We start from the raw sequence: 24,459 nt of genomic DNA, 5'->3' as shown, positions 1-24,459 counted from the left end.
CCATGGCTCTAGAGCAACGATTTCAACTTTTTCATTTCATGACACACATAACCTAATTCCTAAAATTATGCAGTACACCAAAATGTATATTTTTGGCAGATCTAACAAAAAAAATAGGTATAATTTTGATTCATTCACACCGGACAGCTATCGTTGTGCTGGCTGTTGTCTTTTTTTATTTGACAGCCTAAGGGAAACAGAAAAGAAGTCAGTGCCCCTGACTAAAGAGGTATTCCATGTTTTAAAAATTCTTGTGGCACACCAGTGTGCCTCCTGCAGCACACCAGCTGAAAATCATTGCTCTGGAGCACTAACTAAACTGGGGACAATTTTGCCTCTGGGGGACATTTGGCAGTGCCTGGAGATTTTTGGTTCCCACAACTGGAGGTAGAATGCTATTGACATCCTGTAGGTAAAGGGTAAACAACCCACACTGCATAGAAAAGACCCCCATAACAAGGAATTACCTGGCTTAATTTTTCAACTTGTGCCACATTGAGAAGCCCTACTCAAGTTTGTCCTAAGAAAACTAAAGTTTGGCCTAGGATACCTGGATTTCTTTTTATATTTAACTTTTTTTCATGTTAGTGATCTTTGTTGAGCTCTCAGGGCAGCAGTTCTTAAACACATTGGCAGTGCTTGGTTTCATTGTGTGAAAATAATAAATGCAGCATTGGTATGACACAGCGTCTTATATCCTTGTGTGTAATGATGAAAATGAAGGCTGAAGATTGCTGGAGTGGATTTGCAGAGAAACAGAACAGACAAATTTAGATTTATCTTTATGGTTTAAAGTAAAGGGAATTCTTTTAAAAAATACATTTTGTATTGATTTCATAAAGGAAGGGAGATGGAGAGAGAGAGATAGAAAGAAACATCAGTGATGGGAGAGAATCATTGATCGGCTGCCTCCCTTATGCCCCACACTGGGGATCGAGCTCGCAACCCGGGTATGTGCCCTGTCTGGGAATTGAACCGTGACCTTCTGGTTCCTTGGTCGACACTCAACCACTGAGCCACTCTGGCTGAGCTAAAGGGAATTCTTTATTTGAGGGGCTCCTTTCCTCATCTCGACTTGTTCAGAGTTTTGACAATGATTTATTTTAAGATAAAGCATGATTGCCGAAACCGGTTTGGCTCAGTGGATAGAGCGTCGGCCTGCGGACTGAAAGGTCCCAGGTTCGATTCCGGTCAAGGGCATGTACCTGGGTTGCGGGCACATCCCCGGTGGGGGATGTGCAGGAGGCAGCTGATCGATGTTTCTCTCTCATCGATGTTTCTAGCTCTCTATCTCTCTCCCTTCCTCTCTGTGAAAAATCAATAAAATATATAAAAAAAAATAATAAAATAAAATGTTTAAAAAAAAAAAAAAAGATAAAGCATGATATTCCAAGCTGGTAGGAGCAGCTTGTGTCCATGCCTTCCTGACCTCTAGAATAGTAGTTAAATTCTTTCAACAGAAGTACCCACTAGAAAAGTTGAGAAGTTCTAGTATAGTGGCAAAGGAACACCTTGCCCTTTGACATCTTGTCCAATCTCCAAGCCCTAGGCCAATTATTAAAAATATTAAACTTGTTTTACAGTTTCCTGCTTTTAAGGTAAACTAGTAAACTATACTAATAAAAGGTAATAAGCTAATTAGGGCGGGAACATCCTTCCAAGACATCCATCTCCAGACATCATCTGGACAAAGCACGGGCTCATGGAAGCCATGGGCTAACGACAGCCATGGGCTCACGACAGCCATGGGCTCAGGCAACTGTGAGCTCCGGTGGCTGCGAGGCCCGGGGCTCAGGCCTCGCAGCCGGCAGTGGCAGCAGCAGCAGGGCGATGGGGGTGGCGCCTTCCCCTGATCAGCCCAGTCGCCTCCTGCAGAGGGAGGCCAGACAGTGGTTAGGCCCACTCCCTGTGCTATCAGTAGGACATCCCCTGAGGGCTCCTGAACTGTGAGAGGGGGCAGGCCGGGCTGAGGGACCCCCCCAGTGCACAGATTTTCGTGCCCCAGGCCTCTAGTGTGATAATCAGTGCAGCAATAAACATTGCAGACAGAGAAAAAAAAAATTCATTGGGATAGGCCCAATAGAGGATTTTACTGTAGTAAAATCAAGTAGCCTGATGAGCCTGTATCAGAAGCTCATGGAAGAAAGATAGGCAGGAGCTGTATCATATACTGATCTCAACGAAGTTTGGACCAGATCTTTAATTCAATCCTATAAAAGATTTACATGACTCCTTGAAGTTTACAATGTGCCATACTTGGTTTTGGCTTTTGGCACTTGGAGTGGGTGAGACCAGTCAGGAGACTTTTAAAATAGGCTGTGTGGGAGATGAGGACCAGAACCTGGGCAATGGGAAAGTTATACTGAGCTTGTTTTACTAGATGACATTTATTTAGTCCTCAGTAACTGGCAAGCACTAAATTAAGTTTCTTATTGCCTCTATTTATTTACTCGACAAAAACAGGAGGTGAGTACTATTACCTCCATTTTGCAGATAAATTGAGACTTGGAGAGGCTAAATAATTTGCCAAAGGATATACAGCTAGAAAATAATCTTAGGTTCACAGAGATTCACTTCATGAACTGAGAATCATCTCAGGTCTGTCTGATTCTATAGATAAGGTACTCTAAGAGGTATAACTAAAGTGTAGTCTTAAACTACAGTTTTGAATGATTGGAAGGGCTCAGGGTAGACGCTTGAAGAATAGTAGAGGTGGTAGACCACTTAGGAGGCTTTTTCAAGTGAGAGATGATACATTTTGAATTGGAGTTGATTGTAGAGAAGTTAGATGTGGAAGGATATGAGGCAATTTTTAGCGATGTATCAAAAATGACTCTTATTTCTGGTTTTGCTGATGGTGAAAGGGAGTCAGGGATGTTAAGTACTAGAGGGCAGATTAAGTGTTATCTTAGACTTTAATTAGAGGTGCCTTGTATGTTCAAGGGAACATGCTAAGGAGATAGTTAAATACATATGGGTCTGAAGCTCTTGATATTTCTGAATTAGAAATACAAATTTGTGAGTCATAAATGTGATATTGATTGAAACCAGCTGTGGACAGGATTGCTTAATGAAAGAATATTGTGTGAAAGGGAAAGATGAGTACCTACAACCAAGGATAACAAAGACTGAAAAAATCCTACATAATAAAAGCCTAATATGCTAAGTGTCCAGTCATCTAGTCGTCCGTTCAACCAATCAAAGCTTAATATGCTGATGATATGCTAAGCTCACTATGACATGCACTGACCACCAGGGGTCAGACAGTCGACCGGTTGACCAGTCGCTACGAGGTGCACTGATCACTAGGGGCAGACACTCCGACCAGTAGGTTAGCTTGCTGCTGGGGTCCGGCCAATCAGGACTGAGCGAGACAGGCTGGACATGCCCTGGAGCCTTCTTGCGGTCCCTCCCTGGCTGACCAACCTCCTGCGTCCCTCCCCAGCCCTGATTGTGCAGGTAGTGGGATCTCTCGGCCTGGTCTGCACCCTCTCGCAATCCGGAACACCTTGGGGGATGTGGGAGAGCCGGGATTGGCCTGATCCCGCTCAACACAGGAGCTGCCCCCTGGTGGTCAGTGCGCTCCCACAGGGGGAGCACTGCTCAGCCAGAAGCCTGGCTCATGGCTGGCTAGCCGAGCAGCGATGGTGGGAGCCTCTCCCACCTCCGCGGCAGTCAGACATCCCCTGAGGGCTCCCGGACCGTGAGAGGGCGCAGGCCAGGCTGAGGGACCTCCCCAACCCGAGTGCACAAATTTCATGCACTGGGTCTCTAGTTATTTAATAATAGTAGCAGTCAACTTTTATTAAATGCTTACTCTGTGTTAAGCACTGTACTGTTTGTTTTATCTTTTCTATTTCATTAAGTCATACAAAGAACCCTGTAGGGAGATATATTTGTCATCCATTTTTAGCACTTGGTAACTGCAGCTCAGAAAGATTAGTTGACTAGTCAGGTAAGTCACATTCCCAATAAATTGAGGAGCTGGAATTCTGATGATAAACACATCCTACCCTATATAATAAAAGCCTTATATGCAAATCGACCGGACAGCGGAATGACCATTGGAATGACCGGTAGCTATGCACACTGACCACCAGGGGCAGACGCTCAAAGCAGGAGCTGTCCCCAACCCACAGGCCCCAGGCCAGCCAAGGTGGGTGCCAGTGGGGGGCCCCCAATCACCCCGCCGGTCGCCCTGCAGCAGGAGGTGACCAGTGGCGGTGGTGGCAGGGGGTGGGGCTGGCCTGTGAGTGGGCTGGCATACTCCCTCCCTCCTCTCCTCCCCCCATCACCCTGCTGGTCACCCCACAGAGGGAGGTGACTGGTGGTGGGGCCGGTGAGCAGGCAGCACCAGGCTGGCCAAGGCGGGTGTCATTGGGGGCTTCCCCCCACCCCGCCCTGATCACCCCGCCAGTTGCCCCACAGATCGGCCAGGTCTAGGGACCCTATCCATGCATGAATTTCGTGCATCGGGCCTCTATTACTCTTAATAATGGTTCTGAATGTAGGTCAGTGGTGAACTTTGTGAGAGTTTGCTTGGTGGCTCCATGGGGAAGGAAGCAAATTGAAGAAGATGGGAGATAGCGAGTAAAGACAAGTCTTTCAAGAAATTGTGCTTCTAAGGAACTTGGCTAGGGTGTTATGTGGGACTAAGAGGAGGTTCTATGAAGTTTTTTTTTGTTTTGTTTTTTGTATGTTTGTTTTTATGATGTGTCACTGGAGCCTGTTTAATTATTTATAGGGATATAGTTGAGAACTAGTAGTTTATAGAAAAAGGCTTCTGAAAAGGGAAGAGAATAAGAGCAGTGTTTATCCATTTAGAAAATAGTTATTGAATTCCTACTGTGTCATAGGTACAGCTTGAGACAATATATTCAAAAATTTATTAAGATTTAATGATTTATGTAAATGGTACCTTCTTAAGGTATTAACCAAAAGCCTCTTTAACCCCAAAGTAACTGAATTGTCATGTAAATAGCATTAATTGTGTTTTGGATTCTTGATTTCTTATTCAATTCCCTGTTAAGGACTAGGATGAGATAGGCAGTAGAGGTGAGGGAGGGAGAGTAGATTGAGTAGAATGGTTGTGGAGAAGAAATGAAACTACATTAATGAAGGACAATGTTGTCAATCAAGAAGTATTTAGCACCTATTATTAAGGCACTGGTTTATAAGGCAGTGGAGATGGGGCTACAGTAATGAAGGAACTGTGTCTTTGAACACACGGATGTTATGTTCTAGTAGGTCAAGATAGATAGTTAACATGGTAACAAGTAAGTGACTTATACTGATAAGGGCTTTGAAGAAATAAAAGTAAGAACATGTGGGAAGAGTGATTGGGGGATCATGCTTTGGCCATGGGTAGTTGGGGAAGGCCACTCTGAGGCACTGTCATTTGAGCTGAGAGCTGAATGATAAGCAGACCATCATGCAGAGATTTGGTGAAAAAGAATATGAGCAAAAGAGTGCAAGTACAAAGGCCTTGAGGCCAAGGGACAAGTAAGTCTGGGATGTAGTAAATAAGAGAGCAAATAGAGAAAGGTTACAGATCAACCAGGCCTTGTCTTGTAGATGATAAGCAGTCTGGATTTTGTCTCCGTGTAATGAGAAATTATTGGAAGGTTTTAAGTAGGGAGTAATAAAATCAGTCTCATTTAGGAAGATGGCAGGTTGCTGGGTTGAGAAGGAAAGCTCCATAAAAGCAGTGATTTTTGTCTCTTTTGTTCATTATTATATCCCAGTACCCAAAACAATTTAGCTTGTGTAGTCATTAAATAGTGGATGAATGAATGAATGAATCCGAGAATACACTGTAGGAGGCAAGAGCAATCAAAGGCTATTCTAGGAATCCAAATATGGGATAGATGGGGGTTTAAACCAGATTTTTTTTAGTATACTGTACATGGTTTATTCTGTGGTTTTTGCATGGTGATACAAAATACTGTAGAGTGATGTTTGCTTGATGGCAGGAATTCTCTACTGACATTCCCTCACAGAACATAGATTTTGGCGGTTACTCATGAACAAGAGTACCTTTCTGGGAGTCTGAGAGTCCAGCAGAAAACTTACAGCACACCACTGAGGCAAAAAAAAGAAAAGAAAACCCACAGCAAGAATAGATGCATTGATGTTTTTGCTAATCTTGGGTACATTTATTTCTAGGTAATTTATTTCTGTTGTTAGTATAAATGGTTTTCTTTATGTTAAATATTTTTAATATTTCTTGCTAGTATATAAAAATGCAGTTGATTGATAATGATTCACCTTGTATCTAGCAACTTAATTTTGTTCTATAATATTGCCACAAATTTTTTTGAATTTTTTCATTAATCAGATATCAGTTACATATTTTGCTGCTTCTTTTCTAATCTTTGTTCTCTCCCATGCCCTCACCCTTCTTTAGCTTTCTATGCCCTCACCCTTCTTTAGCTTTCTATAATGGCTAGGACTCTCTGCACATTATCAATAGTGGTTGTGATGGAGGACAACTGACTGTGTCCTTCCTGCAAGGTCCTTCCACATCTGGCTTCCATTACTGGCTGACCTCAGACCTCATCTTTAGCTCCTTTCTTAGCTCACTTGCTCTAGCCGTGCTTGCCTCCTTGCTGTATTCTGAATGTACCAGGCACACGCTCACCTCAGGCTGTTGCATTTTTTATTCCATGCGCTGGAGTGTGTGCTAGGCTCACTTCCTTTAGATTTTCACTCTAATACCACCGTTTCAGTGTTGCCTTTCTTAGCTACCTTGTCTTTTAAAAACTAACAACATCATTGCAGCATATTTTACGTATCATATAATTTGCTCATTTCAAATGTCCAATTCAGTAGTTTTTGGTGAATAGGCCAAATTGTGCAACCATTGTCATTAATCAGTTTTAGAAAAATTTCATCACTCTAAAAATATCCCTGTGCCCATTTACTGTTACCTGTTCTACCCTCTGCCCCAGGCAGCCACTAATCTATCTCCATAGATATGCCTGTTCTAGACATTTCACATAAATGGAATCATCCAGTATTTAGTCTCTTTTGTCTTATTTTTCATTTAGTATAATGTTTTAGGGTTTATCCATGCTATGGTATGAATCAGTACCTCATTTCTTTTTATGGCTGAATAATGTTCTATGGTATGGATGTACCATATTTTGCTCATCCATTCATCAGTTGATGGACATTTGGTAGTTTCCATTTTGGGGCCATAATGAATAATCCTAGCCACCCTATCTTAAAGAACAATCCTTTTCTACTCTCCTACACACACGTCCTGTTTTTCCCTATTTTATTTTCTCTAGCATGCCACATGCCTCATTTATTTATTTTGTATATTGTTTATCTCCTTCAATAGAATGTAAGCTCCACAACGACAGACGTTTGTCTCACATGGATCAACATCATGCATGTCTGGTATATAGTAAGAATCAGTAAACATTTGCTAAACCAACAAAGGAAAAAGTGAGTGGATGAATTGGATGTTTACTATACACTGTATTAAAAATATTTTATGATTTATGTGGCTTGGAGTTTCAGGAATATTACTATTTTTAACCTCTTCGATGGCAATTTAGGAAATATCAGGGTACTTTCCAGAGATTGCTGATAGCTGTGGGTTTTCACCCTGTGACTTTGCTCTTACACTGTTAGTGTTATAAACACTGACTCTGTAGTAATGGTCTAGGCATGGCATCACATTCAGTATAAACACATTGATCTACTCTGGAAAGGGAGCTGGTCAGAAAGCACAGTATCCACTTGTTTCTTTGAGGCTTACTTTGTATTTCTCTATATTTGGAGTCTTTGTCTTTCTTTGACAACAAGGTAAGTTTGAATATTGGATTGGAAAGTACTTGAAGACAAAATATTGTAATTTCTCTTACAATAATAGTTTCATTTTGTAATGGAATGTCTTGAAATAAAAAAAAATATTGATTTACCTACTTTAAATTTATGTGATTTTTATCTGAAAGGTTTTTCTCTTTTGTGCTTTCCTAGGTAGTGATTTTTTTTCTTACTCTAAAAAATGTTTAACTTATCTCCTTTTGATGCAGATAAATACAGAAGAACATGTGGATGCAACCGATCAGGAGGTTATCTTATGGGATCGTAAAATTCCTGAGGACATCCTGAAGGAAATAGCCACCCCCAAGGAGGTACCAGCAGAAAGTGTTACTGTCTGGATCGACCCACTTGATGCTACACAGGAGTATACGGGTAATTTTAAAATTAAAATTGATCTCAAACTTTAGATTGTTGTTATATATCAGAAAATCAGAATGTGAGCAGGTATTATGTACATGGTAGTAGATATTTTTCCAATCTCAGACAGCTTTTCCATTAGATTTTAAGACATAGAGCTGGATTAATGCAGTGTCATATAACCCATTTGCACTGGATCTGTTATTCTCAATGCCCCCCCCCCCAACCAATTTATGTCATACTCTTTTTTATATAAATGTATATATTATTATTTTTTAAAAATTAATTTCAGAGAGGGAGAGAGAGAGAAACATCAGTGATAAGAGAGAATCATTGATTGGCTGCCTCTTGCACACCCCCTATTGGCGATTGATCCTGCAACCCAGACATGTGCCCTGACTGGGAATTGAACTGTGACCTCCTAAATCAAAGGTTGATGCTGAACCATTGAGCCACACTGGCTTATTGGTGATGTGGCTCATTGTGTCACTGATTCTTCAGTGAAGGGGAGTTTTATCAGTTACAACAAATGGTTCCTATTTGGCACTTACTTATTGAGGTGCTTGCTTATATATTGAGTTATGTGTTATTTAGATATTTATTTATATAGTCAGAATACAATATTTACCTGTGATAGTGGGAATTTTGATTTTATTGCATATTCCTCTACTGTTAAAATTCAAAATAGTAAACCCTAGTCACCCAGAGAGCAAATAATTAGCAAAATAGAATTACCACCCTACCCCTATTTTCATTCTTTTTACCTAGTGTTAGTTCAGATTTCATTTCTATGGATCCTTTCCTATGCCTTGCTTCTTACAGAGGTATCTAATGCTTGCCTTTTCTCTGTTCTCTTGGTACATATTTTAAAGTCGGTTGCTTATACATTTGTCTTCCTTCTAGGTGGTAAGTTCTCTGAATGTGGGGGCTTCTGCTTTGTCACCTTGATATTCCAGAGCTTAAGCACTGAACTTGACCCTTAATAGACACTCAATAAGTAACTATTTCGAGAACAGGGAGAATACACTATATTGTATATCTAATAATAACTGAAATTATAAAACAATATTGTGCATAAAATGTTTTTCTGAAACTGAGAGTGGCCTGCTCATAGAATAGTGATAATATGTAGTGAGCTCATCCCTGTGCAGAGACGGTTGTTTTTTAAATTTAACACTAAAATTAAAAATAATTTTAATATTTAAAGATGAGTACTTAATTAGTGTCTATACTTTACAGATGAGGAAACTGAATTTAAATAATATGCTCAAAGAAATACAGCTAATAAAATGGTAATCAGGGAATAATCCAGGTAATTTGCTTATAAAACCAAAACTCAACTACTTCCTTAAACTGGCTCTTACTTCTAGACTCTTTGAGGGGATTGTTGACTGTGAAAGACATTTTATAAAATGTACATACGTTTTTAATGAAGTAAACTATAACATTCTATCCTGAATTTATATGTTACTTTAACAATTGTGTTTGTTTGTTTGTTTATTTCTTACAGAGGATCTTCGAAAGTATGTCACTACTATGGTTTGTGTGGCTGTATATGGTAAACCTGTCCTAGGAGTAATACATAAGCCTTTTTCTGAATATACAGGTAAGAAATATGTTAGAGCAAGAGTTAATGTTATTATATCATTTGTCTATAGCAGTGGTTCTCAACCTTCCTAATGCTTTAATACAGTTCCTCATGTTGTGTTGACCCCCAACCATAAATTTAATACAGTTCCTCATGTTGTGGTGACCCCCAACCATAAAATTATTTTCGTTGCTACTTCATAACTGTAATTTTGCTACTATTATGAATCGTAATGTAAATATCTGATATGCAGGATGTATTTTCATTGTTACAAATTGAACATAATTAAAGCATAGTGATTAATCACAAAAATAATATGTAATTATATATGTGTTTTCCGATGGTTTTAGGCGTCCCCTGTGAAAGGGTCATTCGACTCCCAAACGGTTCGAGACCCACAGGTTGAGAACCGCTGGTCTATAGTATTTACCATCCTGTCAGAATCTCAACTGTAGCTCAGTAATTATTAGAGTCAATCCCCTCCCCTACTGTACCCCTTCACTGGCTACAGTAAGGATTTTATTGTTGGTCCTCAGAATACATGACAAAGCAGGGCTGTCTAAACTTTCTTTAGAGTATAGACAATGTGTAATGAAGATGAGAGATTCTTAGTGTATTGAGGAATACAGCTATATGGATGCCCCAGTAGCTGAGGTCCAGGGCTCTTACACGTTGGATTCTGTGTGGATTCTGAGATCCACCCTGAAGTGGTCTTAACAAAATCTGTTGTCATATCAGGAAATGAACTTGATCCTGTGGTGGTTAAGGGCATATTATGGTGCTTAAGGGCATTGCCAACCTCAACACATAAAAAATGGATGATGTCACTGAAAATCTCAATAGCAGTACTAATACACTTAATATAGTATGTGAGTGAGGGATACAGTTACTATTAGTATTCCCACTTAGAGATGAGAAAAATGAGACTGAGAAAATTGATACATTCCTCAAGCTCATCCAGCTAAATTAGAGGAGGAATCAACCCAGGAATTTTGTGCAAATCAGTATAGCACATCACTTTTATAATTATAATTCCATGAATACTAACATTTGTATAGTATTTAGTAGTTTGTAGTATACTTAAAGCTATCTCAGTTCAACTTTTTGATAACTATGTGATAAGGAAAAACGTTATTGTCATTTATAGATGGAAAAGGGGCTTACCAGCTCTTACAATGAAAACCATACATTTATCAATGTTACTGTAAGAGCTAACTACTCTTTTTGAATATCTCACATTTGTTTAGTATTTTCAGTTTATAAAATGTATTGACATAAAATCACTTCAGCCTTAAAATAACTCTGGAAAGAATGTAAAATAGGAATTATAGTGACAGTAATGTTTTTAATAAAAAAGAAAATAGGTGTATTAAAGTTCAGGACAGGGCTTAAGTCTTTGAAGCCCTCATTCTTTTGACAATGTCCCTTATTGCCTCTTCTATAGCAGGATTTCCTTTAGCTGCATATAAAGTAAATCTGATTACAGTGGTTAAACAAATACAAGCTTTATTTTCTCACCTAATGAGACGGCCAAAGAGTAGGGATTGTTTAGTGGCTTTATAATGCTGTTAAGCTGACTTTTCTGTTTTTGCTTTTTTCTTAGAAGATGGCTTTTTATTTTATACTCGAAGTTTAGTGCTTCCAGTTTCCATGGGTCTATGCTAGGCAGGAAAAAAGAGGAAAGAAGATACACAAAAGATCTATTCTAGCCATTTTTTGTATTAACTTGGCCCTCTCCTTCATCTCATTGGCCCAGTGTCACATGGCACCCTTAGCTACAAGCTGAGCCTGCTACTTCAAAGAGAATTAGAACTGTAATAAAGGGGATGCAGAGGAAATTGATGTCAGATAAGCAAATAGATTCACATTCTTTGGGCCCTAGATTCCACATCTGTTCATTTTAGGGGGAAAAATTGGGATAGGAAACTGCCCATTGAAAAAAAAAATCATTTTATAAAAATATGTATTTCTTAGGCTTATCTAATGCCTTAGAATAAAAAAGCCAAAAATCTCTAACTTATAGGAATAAGTTGTGTTCCAAAACACTCTTTGTAAGTTACTAATGAAATGCCCTGTTCTTCTGTGATACAGCGTTCTTGCCCAGCATTCTGGAACATAAGGTGCTTGCTAGTCAGCAGATACCCAGAATAATCCGTAGTCCATAATTAGGTGTAGGTTGACCTACTATTCCTGGATCAAAGGTTTGTTTGGTGTGCCTTATTCTTGGACTGTTATTTTCAGATCCAGACTGTATATTGATGTTTGCAGAATACCAACTGTCAAATAGTGTGTTTACCAGAATTTAGCAACACGACTATAATAAATGGGAGGTAGATATTATTGGCGGCAGTTTTTTCAAAGCTGACGAAAATTCTTACCGGATTTAATTAGAATTAATTCATTGAATTTGAAATTCTTAGAAGCAAGAGATACTTGAGTAGTATTTTAATAAAGTAATGTATAAATGTATAAGTGTAGTATATCCATGCGGTGAAAATTGTAGCTATTAAAAATAAGTTGTAGCCCTGGCCAGTGTGGCTCAGTTCAATTCCTGATCAGAGCACATGTTATTTTTGTTGGACTTTTTAAAAGCATATCTTACAGAGAGAATAAACACATTCTGTAAGCTGTTATTTTACCTTTTCACCATTACCTCATCATCATCAATCATTAGTATTTAAGTACCTACTGTGTTTTTTAAGGTGATTGAAATAATTTTGTTCATAGAAGTGTTATGACAATGTATTGAATTTATGTAACATGAAATATATTTTTAAAAATACTAAATTAGTAATTTTTATCTAAAATTATTCTGGTATGCCCTAGCTGGTTTGGCTCAGCGGATAGAATGTTGGCCTGTGAACCGAAAGGTTCCAGGTTCGATTCCAGTCAAGGGCACATACCTCGGTTGCAGGCTCCTTCCCGGCGGGGGCCCTGGTCAGGGCATGTGCAGGAGGCAACCAATCGATGTGTTTCTCCCACATCAATATTTCTGTCTGTCTTTCCCTCTCTCTTCCACTCTCTAAAATAAGTGGAAAAATATCCTCAGGTGAGGATTAAAGAATAAATAAATAAAATAATTCTGGTACTATCTACTGAGATAATGCTATCTTAATTCTCTTACACAATACTGACCTCTAGAGATACAGCATTGTAAATTCACTTCTTAGTAAAATCATATTTTTGGATCATTTTTTAAAAAAAATTTAGAGGATTTTTATTTTTTTCTTCTCTATCTTTTTAAATGTTTTCTTTTAAAAAAATTTTATTAAGAATAATTTCAAATATAAAATTGTAACAAATTTTTATATACAGTAGTCTCCTCTTATTGCAGTTTTATTTTCTGTGGTTCAGTTACCTGAGATCAACCATGGTCTAAAAATATTAAATGGAGAGTTCTAGAAATAAACAATTCATACATTTTAAATTGCTCTCCCTTCTGGGTAGTGTGATGAACTCTCATGTTGTCCTGCTCTGTGCCATCCAGGATGTGAGTCATATTCAACTTTTCACATAATAATTTTATGATCTATTAAAAATGAAAATGGGATTTTCTAACTTTTTAACTACATATAATAGCTAGAATTTTTCTATAAGGGAAATTTCTCCATCAACTGAAGTTATTAATTTGTCTTGAAATATTGTTCTTACAAGATAAGCGTATAACTCTTTTCCTATACCAGTTTTCAATTAAGGAGTTAGGGTGAAAACTCCCTGCAGTGAGAACAAATGTTATTTTCAGGTGGGAAAAGAGCAGGCTTTTTCCTTTTTTTATATATACTTAGGATCTCATGGATTTTTATATATTCAGTGTGGTTCAAACTAGAATTATTGTTTCTTAGGTTAAATTTGTTTTTTTACACCTTCATATTATATGGTCCCTTTCTTTAGGAATTATCTGTTGGTTCTCTCCTGTGAGCAACAACTAAGTCAGCTTATATTAGCCTTCTTCTTGACCACCCACCATTCATATCTTTTTTTTGTTGTTTATCTTTCTACACTATTATTTAACTCTTCAGATTTAAATGGTATCTTTTGAGCCTCCCCAAGCAACTCTGAGATAACATTTACATATCTTTATTCTTCCATCTTTTTCTTATCATTGGTTTCCTCTTAAATTCATTAAATTTATTGATTGCACCCATCTTATACCCTTTTTTCTTGGATAATGTAGACATTGTTGAACTGCTGTGGTATTTGTGTGGCACATGTTGATTCTTGTTGGCAAAAAGGCTGATAATTGATTTTCTTTCCCTTTGAAGGGGCTTGGTCTTTTTTGCCTGGAATGCCAAAGAGCTTTATCTTTGTAGTCTAATAATAGAGCAGTGCTCTACCTCTGATTCAGATTTGGCATTCTGGTCAGATGTCTACATAGTATGTCTCTCAATGTGGACAATTAGGTCTTTTATTTCAGGAACATTGAATCATAATTTTAAAGATTAGTTCTCTTTCATTATTTTGTTTTTCTTTCTCAGGGACTCCTAATGTATATTTGTTTTCTTTCACTGACTTCTGTATCTGTCACTTTCTCGTTCCTTTTATTTGTTTAATTTTTTTGCTTGTCTCGTTGCTTGCTATGCTTTTGGACAAGTCAATTGTCCTTTGTGTATTCTGATTTAGTGTGGAGTCTTCAGTGATTTTGTCTTTTATTTTTCTTGTGTTATGAGTTCCCATTTTATGTCTTTCTATTGTTTGTTCATCTTTTCTTGAGTTTTTGTTTGTTTCATAGCAAACAAAAACATTTTTAAAATGTTTTTATTGATTTTTTAGAGAGAGAAGAAGGGAGAAGAATAGAGAGATAGAAACATTGTTGAGAGAGAAACATCAATTGGCTGCCTCCTGCATGCTCCCTACTGGGGATCCAGCCCCCAATCCCGGCATGTGCCCTGACTGGGGATCAAACCAGTGACCTCTTGGTTCATGGGTTGATGCTCAACCATTGAGCCACGCCAGCCGGGCTCTTTTTTAATGTTGTTGCTTATTTATTTTTAATAATGTTGGAATGCTGTATTATAGTTTTTCTCTGCTTTGTATAAATTTTCAAGTAGCCTGAAATGTTTTAATCTTTATTCTCTGTTTTCTAATATTTTTCAATGGACATTGTGGTTTTACATTTTTTTCATATTTGGCCAGCTACTGTGGAATCATTTGGAGGCTGGCAATTCTCAGTTCAGGAGCTCTTTTCTGTTAGCATGAGGAAGGCATTATCTTTATTGTCAGGCATCTCTTCTGTTTTCTTCTTTCTTGTTCGATCCCATCTTGTTTCAACCCCTTCCTTCTCTTTAGTTTTATTTGCTGTCTTCCAAAGTATCTCTCTTTTCGAGAGAAACCCTAAAATATGTTGTACAGCATCACTTTTGGTTTCATATCTTCTCTAAGCCTCTTCTTCTCATTGCTCTATTACCAAGTTTCAGGACTTTTTCCTTCTGGGAATAAATCCTGGCTGACTTTCTGTCACCACTGAAGTCCTCTGACCTCTTGGCACTTCGTGAAGCTCCTGCATGTTCCCCACACGGGTCAGTTGCAGCTCTGATTCAGCTATCTCCGGTATTTATTCCCCTTATTATGAATTTGGGTTGATAGCTATCCTCTCTCTGCTACTTATAGGCATTGATTAAGGGAGTTTGTATTTACTCTCCTTGTTGCTATGTGGGTTTTTAGAAAGAAGTGTGAGAAGAGTCCAGGAGACTGTCATCATCCTTGGGGAACTCAGAAACCCAGACTCTCTTAATTTTTTTGATTTTTCTTTTTCTGCAGCCAGGAATATGTAGTAATGCAGCTGCTTTCATTGCTAGCCATGGTTGACTATATTTTATACCATAGTGAGTGACCAATAGAACAACAATCTAATTGGGATAATTCTGAGTAAGTTTTGTTTTCTTGTATAGTTTGGTAGACAGTGAAGAAGACTTCTAAACCAAGAAAAACATTTCAAGCCATCTCTGGAGTCTCCCCTTCTTAAAAACTTCTGTTCTTTTTTGAAATCTAGTACCTTTTTTATACTGTTTGACAAAGCAGATACGTAAACCTAACTCACCTCTTTAATAATTTTAAAATTTAAATTATCCAGGGTAATTAGTTGTGCTTATGTCATAGGTTGTCAGGAGTTGAGTTCTCCAGGAATGAGACTTTGGAGAGAGGTTGGCATGCAGAATGTTCACGAGGGGCGGCTTGGGCTTACATTTGCGAAGGGAGGAAGGGAGCTGGCTTAGATGCAAGGAGCAGTTGAGTTGCAGTGCGATCCAGTGAAGAAGTCTCAGCTGCCACCCCACAGGGAGCTCTGGAGCTTAGGAGTTCTTAAACCAAGTGTGTGTTGTTATCTCTGGCTGGGCAGGATTATATGGCCTTTTTTTAGCTTTGTCTTAATACATGCCTATTTTAATGTAAAAAAATAATAAACATAGTACTCTGTCCTCAGGAAAAAAAAATAAAGCTTCTGTTTTAGAAAAAAATATAAGTAACTGTGGAAGAGAATTTTTTTCAGTCTCTCTCGGTACTTTGAATTGAGGATTTTAAAACTCCAGTGCTGTTAATGGATATTATATTTGCTTTTCAGCTTGGGCAATGGTAGATGGTGGGTCGAATGTGAAAGCCCGCTCTTCCTACAATGAGAAGACCCCAAGGATTGTTGTATCTCGCTCCCATTCAGGAATGGTCAAACAGGTTGCTCTTCAGACTTTTGGAAACCAGACTACAATTATCCCGGCTGGTGGTGCTGGTATGTTTCTGCTCCCCTTTGATGCCTGTAAAGTGTTCCCAGCATGGTCCAGGCTATGTCAGGAGAAAGATTTGGTTGCCACATGCTTGGGAAGAAAATGAGAGTAGACAGTGTACTTTCAAGACAGGCCTGGTCTCCTGCTTGATTATTTCTAGGGTGGGATTTCAGTCGTACATGCTTCGTTGATAGAGACATATCTCCCAATAGGAACACAATTTCACAATAGTGATTTCTGTTCCTCAAGTAACAAAAGCATCTTCCTGTCAGTGATGTACTGTAATGGTTGTTTTATGTATGATCTGATTTCAAAGTAGTTCTCCTATTAGTTTAACTCAGGGAGAGGAGAAGAAAAGATCCAAGTACATTATGATGCTTCATGTGGAAGAAGGATGCCAGAAATTATAAGTGTTGTTACAATGGCTAATCTCTGGATCATTTTTTAACAACCCTGAACTCTTTAGCTTGCATGTCTGGGATGAGCCAGAGTCTAGGGCCCACCCAGCTAGCTTAATGCATATTCTACATTATTGCCCTTATTATAGGTGAGGGGTCAACTGGCTTTTTCTGGAAGGTAGTACATATTTTAGGCCCTGTGAGCTGCATATGGTCTATATTGCATGCTGGTTTTTGTTTTGTTTTTTAAACTACCCTTTCAAAATATAAAAATTACTTATAGCTTGAGGTCTATATAAAAATAGGCCATTGCCTGGATTTGGCTCATAGGCCATTTGCCCACCCTTGTTTTAAATACTGTTTAGTATAATGAAAGTCTTTTAATTCAAATAAATACCAAATAATTGTCAGAAACATTTGTATTTGAAAACCTTTTCAACACAGTACTAAAGGGGAAATAATGCTTATTAACTTTTAAGCCTGTAGTTTTAGTTTGTTAGTTATATATTTCTGCTTTTCTTGATATGACTTTATTCTTTTCTTATAGGCTCTCTGTTAGGTCAGTTAAGAAAGGTAACAGCCAAATACTCAGTAGGAATGGGATAAACCAGGTTCTAGACCCAGTTTCTTCTACAGTTGTCTTATTATTTTATTTTTAGACTCTGCCTCATTACAAAGAGGACATAAGATAGTGTGTTATTTTGTATTCTCCTCTTTCAAATTTAGCCTTTCTAGGTATTCAGGTGAAACCTATGGGTGTTTAGTTTGAGTATAATATTCCATAGAAAATGATATGTACTGAATGTATTATTTCATAGAAATCAACCACAAAGTAGGTGAACATTTAAAAATTTTAGACATATATTTGGTTATACTTGAGAATAACTTAGGTTACTTTGCAGTATATTTTTTGTTCATTTGGGTTTAATGTCTGTACTGTTACTTTGTTAAAAAAAAACAAAAAAATAACCCAAACACCTATTTTGAAATAATTTTAGACTTGGCAGTTGCAAAGGTAGTACAGAGAGCTCCTGCACACCCTGTGCTGTTGTTTTTCACAGTGCGCTCAAAAAAGTAAGCTACTTTTCTTAAATCTTTCCAACAGTAACCTAAATTCTGTTTATCTTTTAGGTTATAAAGTTTTAGCGCTTTTGGATGTGCCTGATAAGAATCAAGAAAAAGCTGATGTATACATTCATGTGACATACATCAAAAAGTGGGATATATGTGCTGGCAATGCCATCTTAAAAGCCTCGGGGGACATATGACTACCCTGAGTGGTGAAGAAATCAGTTACACTGGTTCCGACGGCATTGACGGGGGGCTCCTGGCTAGCATCCGAATGAACCACCAAGCTCTGGTCAAAAAACTCCCAGATCTAGAGAAGACGGGACATAAATAAGCAAAGTTGATTATAGCTGACAGCTCTTCCATTTGGAGGCTTCAAATGATCGGTGGAGACTATGCATGGTTAAGGCCATCCCGAACTTTTTAAAGTATTTATGAAGCATCAGAGACTTATTTTCCCTGTAATAGGATACAAGATCAGGGGAGATGGGTTGCTTCATGTCTCAAGTATTGTCTTTATTTTTGAGACTATTTTCGTACAGTTGTCATACACAAGGCGTGCAGGTGTGTGTGTGTGTGTGTGTGTGTGTGCGTGCGTGAATTAAAATCTATATCTGAGTCTTCATTGTTATGAGTCACCATTTTCACACAACATCATGAATCTTCACTGTTAGTACTTTCATGTAAAATTGGGCTGAAGAAAGGATTGATTTCCTATAGATGTTTAATATTACCTTTTACTTATATCTCATTAAAAACAAAGTATGTTGGGGTTTTTACCCTTAATTCAGATGGAAAGCACAAGAAGCCACGTGTTCATTAATATGCAACAAATGTTCTATTTATCTGTTCCGGAATATTTCTTATGGGTTAAATAGAATAAGCTTAAATTGTTTTTTTCTTTGAAATTTTAATAACAGGTTCACCAGCAGGTAGAGAATATAGATACGTGGTGGTTGCTTGTAACTTTGTGTGTGTGCTTTGTTTCTACAAAGAAAAATGTGTTTGTACCCAGGGGTTCAGCTTTCCTGGCGTCTTGCTGTTGATTCTCATTTGCCCTGTAGACAGTGCATGATTTCATTCATTCCCTCTTGACTACCATTTTAGTCTTTTACGTGTAAGGTTGGGATTAAGATTTCAGGGATAGCATTAGCATTTTAGTATATTTTTTCATTAGGGACAAAATATGCTATAAGGCACTACAAAAATGTAAACAGTTCTATTAATTGAAAGTTATTTGACACTGTATGAATTGAGCTAGCTTTCATTATTTTCAAAAGCTTTGTTTAAGTACTTTCAAAAAAATTTGACAGGTTTGTATATAGGGATTCTTTCATTGAGAATGAGTTATGGTTGCTCTTACCATTAATAAATGGATCTAACCTTACCAAACTCAAAGTAGTAAATTTTGAGATATTTTGTGGTCTTCCTTCAGATTAAAATAATGAAGGTTGACGTTAATATTTGAAGCATTATTTTTCTATTCAGCATGTGAAATCTGGTTGGAAGAGAGGTTGTGGCATATTCACTGTATCACTAATTGGAACCTTGCTTTGTGAAATATCATTGGGATGTCTGATTTCTCTCATTGTGATGTGTGAAAACTTCATATATGCAAACAATACCATTATTTCATGTGACTTTGCTGTCCTTGTGTTCCATAACACACTGATCAAGAGAGGGATTTCTCATGATTTCTTCCCTCCCTCCTTCTCTCCCCCCTCCCTCCCTCCCTCCTCCTTCCCTCCCTTCTTCTTTCTTTCTTCCTCTTTTATAACATTAAAGCAACCTTCCATTTATTTCCTATCTTGGAGATAAAATTGACCAGAGTGGACATCCTCAATTGTGGAATGTGCATACAACTTTAGGTTTGGTTATTACATTGTCCAAAGCTCTAATTCCTCGTTAAGAAATTGAATTTAGTATGTTGCACATGTTTCAACCCAATCTCTAGCAACTGGTCACGAATCTGGGCCTCAGTAGATAGGTTTTTGTTCAGTGTAATTTATTCAAGAATTTTTGTGTTGGAACACTTGATATTTAAACAGGACTTAGGAATGCTGAACAAAATATTGAAGATCTCATATTTTTACTTAGTAGCTGTGAGATGAATCCTTTTTTCTCAGGAGAGATGGCAAAGGCATATGCTATTTCCAGAGTATCATGGTATAAAAGCATCTGTGTCATTGTAATTTGTCATACTTAGGGAAATAAGACTAGCATAGTAGAAATGGAATTGGAGTTTGTTTTTCCGCAATATTATGTGGAAACTTTCTGATTTAATGGAAATAGTTAATATTAGCAAGCATGATTTCTTGGTTTTATTTTTAATTACATTAATCTGCGTGTAGATAATGACTATGAAGGACTTGTGTGCAAAAATTAAGATACTGACTGTCAATTAAATGTATTATTTTTATAATTTGTTGGGTAGTCTAGTTACTAATGATTTTTAAGTGCTTTTATTGAAAGTTTAATTTTGTTGTGTCTAAAAGTCAGTATACATTACAGAACTAATACTGATAAAGAACAGTATTGATATTTATGTGAGACAATAGTATGCCAGAACATACCAAACACCTTCATGAGTGAGTCATGTAATATCTCCCAGGATTATATAAATTATTTCTAAAATGTAGCAAAAACTAGAGTTTACTTTTAGTGACACTCACCTCCCCATCTCCTGGTCTTCCCTATCCCTCATTGCTCTTATTTAGAAGATAATTTTCCCTTAAAATTGAGTTTCACACATCACAGTCAGTAAGAAGCAGTGGCATTAATAACCTCAGTAGCCATCTCCCCTTCCTCTGCCTCTTCATTCCTACCTCATCCCCTATCTCCCCAGCCCCTTAATGTTCTCCTTTTGTTTCTGCTCTTCTTTCTTAATCAATATACTCTTCCCAAACCTTATCAAGGAATTCTTTCATAGACCTATTTCTCTCAAGATTAACTGCTGAAATCTTACAGTAGAACTGAGACTCCAGTAAAGATTCCAGTGAGAGATCAATCCTGGTGAAATCCTAGCTGACCATTACTTTTCAGACTCCTGATAAAGCAAAGGAAAATCACCTTAAAATCACAGAGCTTTGTGCTGTCAAATCTAATCCATGCTTCAGTTTTCACAAAGCAAACCTTCCAACCCATCCTTCAAAGAATGAATATGCAGGAAATAAAAGAGTTTGGGTATATACTAGTAAGCCTGTTTGAGAAAACTTGCTTTTTTCTATTAGTTTTCATACTTGAATCCTTATTTCAGTTGAGATTACAAGGGCCTACAAGATAGGTCATCTCTGTCCTTGGTATTCAATTGTCCCTCTCCCCCAAATTTTAGTTTTTATTAATATTAAAATGAATTGCTTAAAGCTGTATAGTGAAATGAAATAAGCATTTTGAGTTATGTGTTTAAGTAACAATTGTGCAAACTTCCAGTTTGCTGGGTGCTCCCTTTCAAGATTGTGTAAACTGGGGCAGAGGAAGTGGGGGAGGGGCCGTGGTAGGAAACTGTTGGTGAGAGGAAGGATACTCAGGGAAGGGTAGCAGGGGGAGGATGCGAAGCAAACATCTGCTCTGACCCCTGTGGTCAGGAACTCTGCCCTTGCCTCAGATGTTTAGTTCAAATATTGGGTTTCACTCAGGCTTTCAAGGTGACACCATCCCTGGTGGCCCAAGCACAAAAGAAAGCAGGAGTGCCAACCTATTCCTCAGAAAAGAAAATACCCAGCTTGCCTCTCCTTGATAACACCTTGAAATGGCCTTATGGATAACATTCTAGCAAGTTAAACACAGGAAACTGTTTGGATTATCCTAATTTAAGCTCCTTACCTTGGTTATGTGCTGTTTGCCCCTGGATTGAAACTGATTTTTCATTTTAGATCTTGGTTGAATTTCAGACATATTTAATTATTTTTAGTGTGTGCCTATAAAAAGTCTGTCTTGTAACTGTTTCACGAAATAAACCTAATCTATGGTTTCATTTTAACCTAAAAAAAGTTGTGCCTTAACAATAGGGCATTGTATGTTAATAAGGGAAAACAATCTTTTTAACAGATGGGGGAAATAGGAACCTTTTGCCATTAAAATTTAAGTTATTTTCATGTTTTTAATATTAGAGTTGGGGAATACTCATTAAAATTACTTTTGCTTAATCTAGCATTTACAACTAAAGTACATTTTTATAACTGGCGTCTATCTTGATGTATATAGATTTGAAATGATACTTTATCCTTTGGTTTTTAGTTTCAGTTAATGTAAGGCCAGGATAGATTCCATTCTTTTAAATTTTTACTGTTAACTCATTTTAGTGTGCTATTGTATCTGTTCTAGTCCTGAGTCACTTTGGTTAAAAAAAAATATTTATTCTTTGTGCCACATCAGTAATTTATTAATATTAAAAAATATGTTGTGTTACATACCAGAACAGTTCCTAGGTAGAGGAGTGTTCTGGTTACCAGTTACTATGAGGGCAAGAAGAATTAAACTTTCTACTTCAAAAGGAGGTTTTGGTTTTATGAGATGCTGGTTTTGTAAGTTGTTGATTATTTCCTTAAAGCCTGGCAGCTGTTTGCGTTGCAATTTTCCATTGGTAAATGCTTACAGGAAAGCTTTTTCTTTTGCTTAATAATTTTTAAAGTTTGATGGTGAATTAGTTCTGTGAGAAAATGAGACAGTTTTCCTTTGAGATAATATAAGCCAAACTTTCAGAAGGATGATGAATAATTAAAACATCTTGTTATATATTGTGTTTGTAAGGGTTCCAAAAGTGTGATAATAAGGTAATTTGTGTAATTGCAGAAGCTGATGTTTGATTATTATAATGTTCCGTTAAAATTCTCTTTGAGGTATATGTTACACGCATAGTAAATTATTATTCAAGAAAGATCCTGTATTTTTTTAAATAGGAAATATAGCATACCAAGTCATCATTAGATCAGGTAGCCTACAAAGACTTCATCTTTCCCTGAGATGAAGCCCTCTTCTTCATTTATGTTGAGTTAAGGAGGGAATGTTTATGGAATTTAATTAATGTGCAAAATATGGACTTCAATTTCCATCTACCCTAATGTCCACCGTTGGCAGTAGTCAAAGCTAGCTTTACAGTCTAATGGGAGAAACCATAATGAACCGGTGCTGCCGTTGTTTTTTTCCCATTTGATGGTGTTACTCAAGCTACTAGATACATATACATATACAAGGGGTTGAGTTTACACTAAAACTATGAAATGGCAGTCTATGTCCCTGCCTCTTCAAACTTTTTTTTTTTATCCTCACTTTCTGTCAATCTCTTGATGAGAGTGGTTAAAAATATATATACTTTTGAATACCCTTCCCCTCACACATTTAAAGCTGCAGAGGAACTAGACCACTTCCTGTTGCCAAGACATGCGTAGGCACCAGTTTTCTGTACTTGGCATGCTGTACCCTGCCTCACCCACACCACCAAATTTAAGGGCAGGGGTCCCAATTTCAGACGTTAATCTCTACAATGAAGTAAAACTATCCACCTCCCTGTTTTTAGAGCAGTTTTTTTTGGGGGGGGGGTATTTTTGTTGTTATTGTTCCTCATAACACTAATTTGTACATGTGCTGTTGTAAACTTTTAAAAACAGGGATTATATATTTTGGTGAATTTTCTGTTTCCACTTCAACCCCGACAGCTGGCCCAATGTCTTGAACAAATTAGGTGCTTACTGTATGCTGAACTAAATTGAATAAAGGGTTACGACTAGCATTAGCATTTCTTATGCCTCAGTTGTGTACTAGTAAGCTGGTTGCTTGTTTTGTTTCCTCTGCAAATATTTATGATTGTAACCCCACACACTAAGTTATTTTTTAAAGTTGTGCTTCAGTTACTACCCCTTGGCCAATTAGCTCTAGAAAATGTGATTGCCTCCAATGAAATGATTATTCCAAACTCTGCCCCTGGATATACATTGCCAAACAAATTTTAATTTTCCAAATAAATTGGTCATGTCTGATACAGTGTGTCTCATTTTTTTTTTAACTATGCTAAAATTTATACAACAAATTTACCTTTTTAACCATTTTTAAGTGTACAATTCAAGGGGCATCAAATGCATTCACAGTGTTGTATAACTGTCACCACTATCCATTTGAAGAAGTTGTTTATCATTCCAAACTAGAGCCGTTAATCAGTCACTCTCCATCCTCCCTCCCAGCCCCTAGTAACTCCTGCCTTCTGTCTCTGAATGCATCTACTTTTGAACTCAGTTATGTGGGATTCTCTGTTCTCTCTCACCATGTTCACAGAAGTCATCTGAGAATGGGTGTATGTGACAAACATAGCTATAACAAGGTTATAACTTGGATCATTTTTAAAGTATAGGGAGGGTAGAAAAAAAAAGACAAGGACACATTTGTAGGATGGTGGTAATAGAAAAAGTACAATGAGAGAGAGATCTAAGACTTGTTTCAGTCTTGTAGAAACTAAGAAGAGGTCATCTAGCTCCTTTCAGATGTTTTAGTTTTTAATTTGGTTTCT

At 37.5% G+C, this 24,459-nt stretch overlaps 1 protein-coding gene across 1 annotated transcript in view; it reads left to right on the top strand.

Moving 5' to 3' along the window:
• The window catches only part of IMPAD1 (inositol monophosphatase domain containing 1), a gene marked incomplete at its 5' end in the record, with an annotated part of 27,232 nt that extends 3,295 nt beyond the window's left edge, over positions 1-23,937 (top strand). Inside the window, 5 exon segments of the mRNA XM_023750901.1 lie at positions 8,046-8,208; positions 9,704-9,799; positions 16,338-16,499; positions 18,024-18,140; positions 18,143-23,937. Of these exon segments, the coding sequence (XP_023606669.1) occupies positions 8,046-8,208; positions 9,704-9,799; positions 16,338-16,499; positions 18,024-18,140; positions 18,143-18,294 (690 nt within the window).
• Between the last annotated feature and the right edge of the window lie 522 nt (positions 23,938-24,459).

The sequence above is a fragment of the Myotis lucifugus genome, unplaced genomic scaffold, assembly GCF_000147115.1.
Source record: "Myotis lucifugus unplaced genomic scaffold, Myoluc2.0 scaffold_17, whole genome shotgun sequence".
NCBI lineage: Eukaryota > Metazoa > Chordata > Mammalia > Chiroptera > Vespertilionidae > Myotis > Myotis lucifugus.
This window is presented reverse-complemented; position numbering and strand designations above follow the sequence as displayed.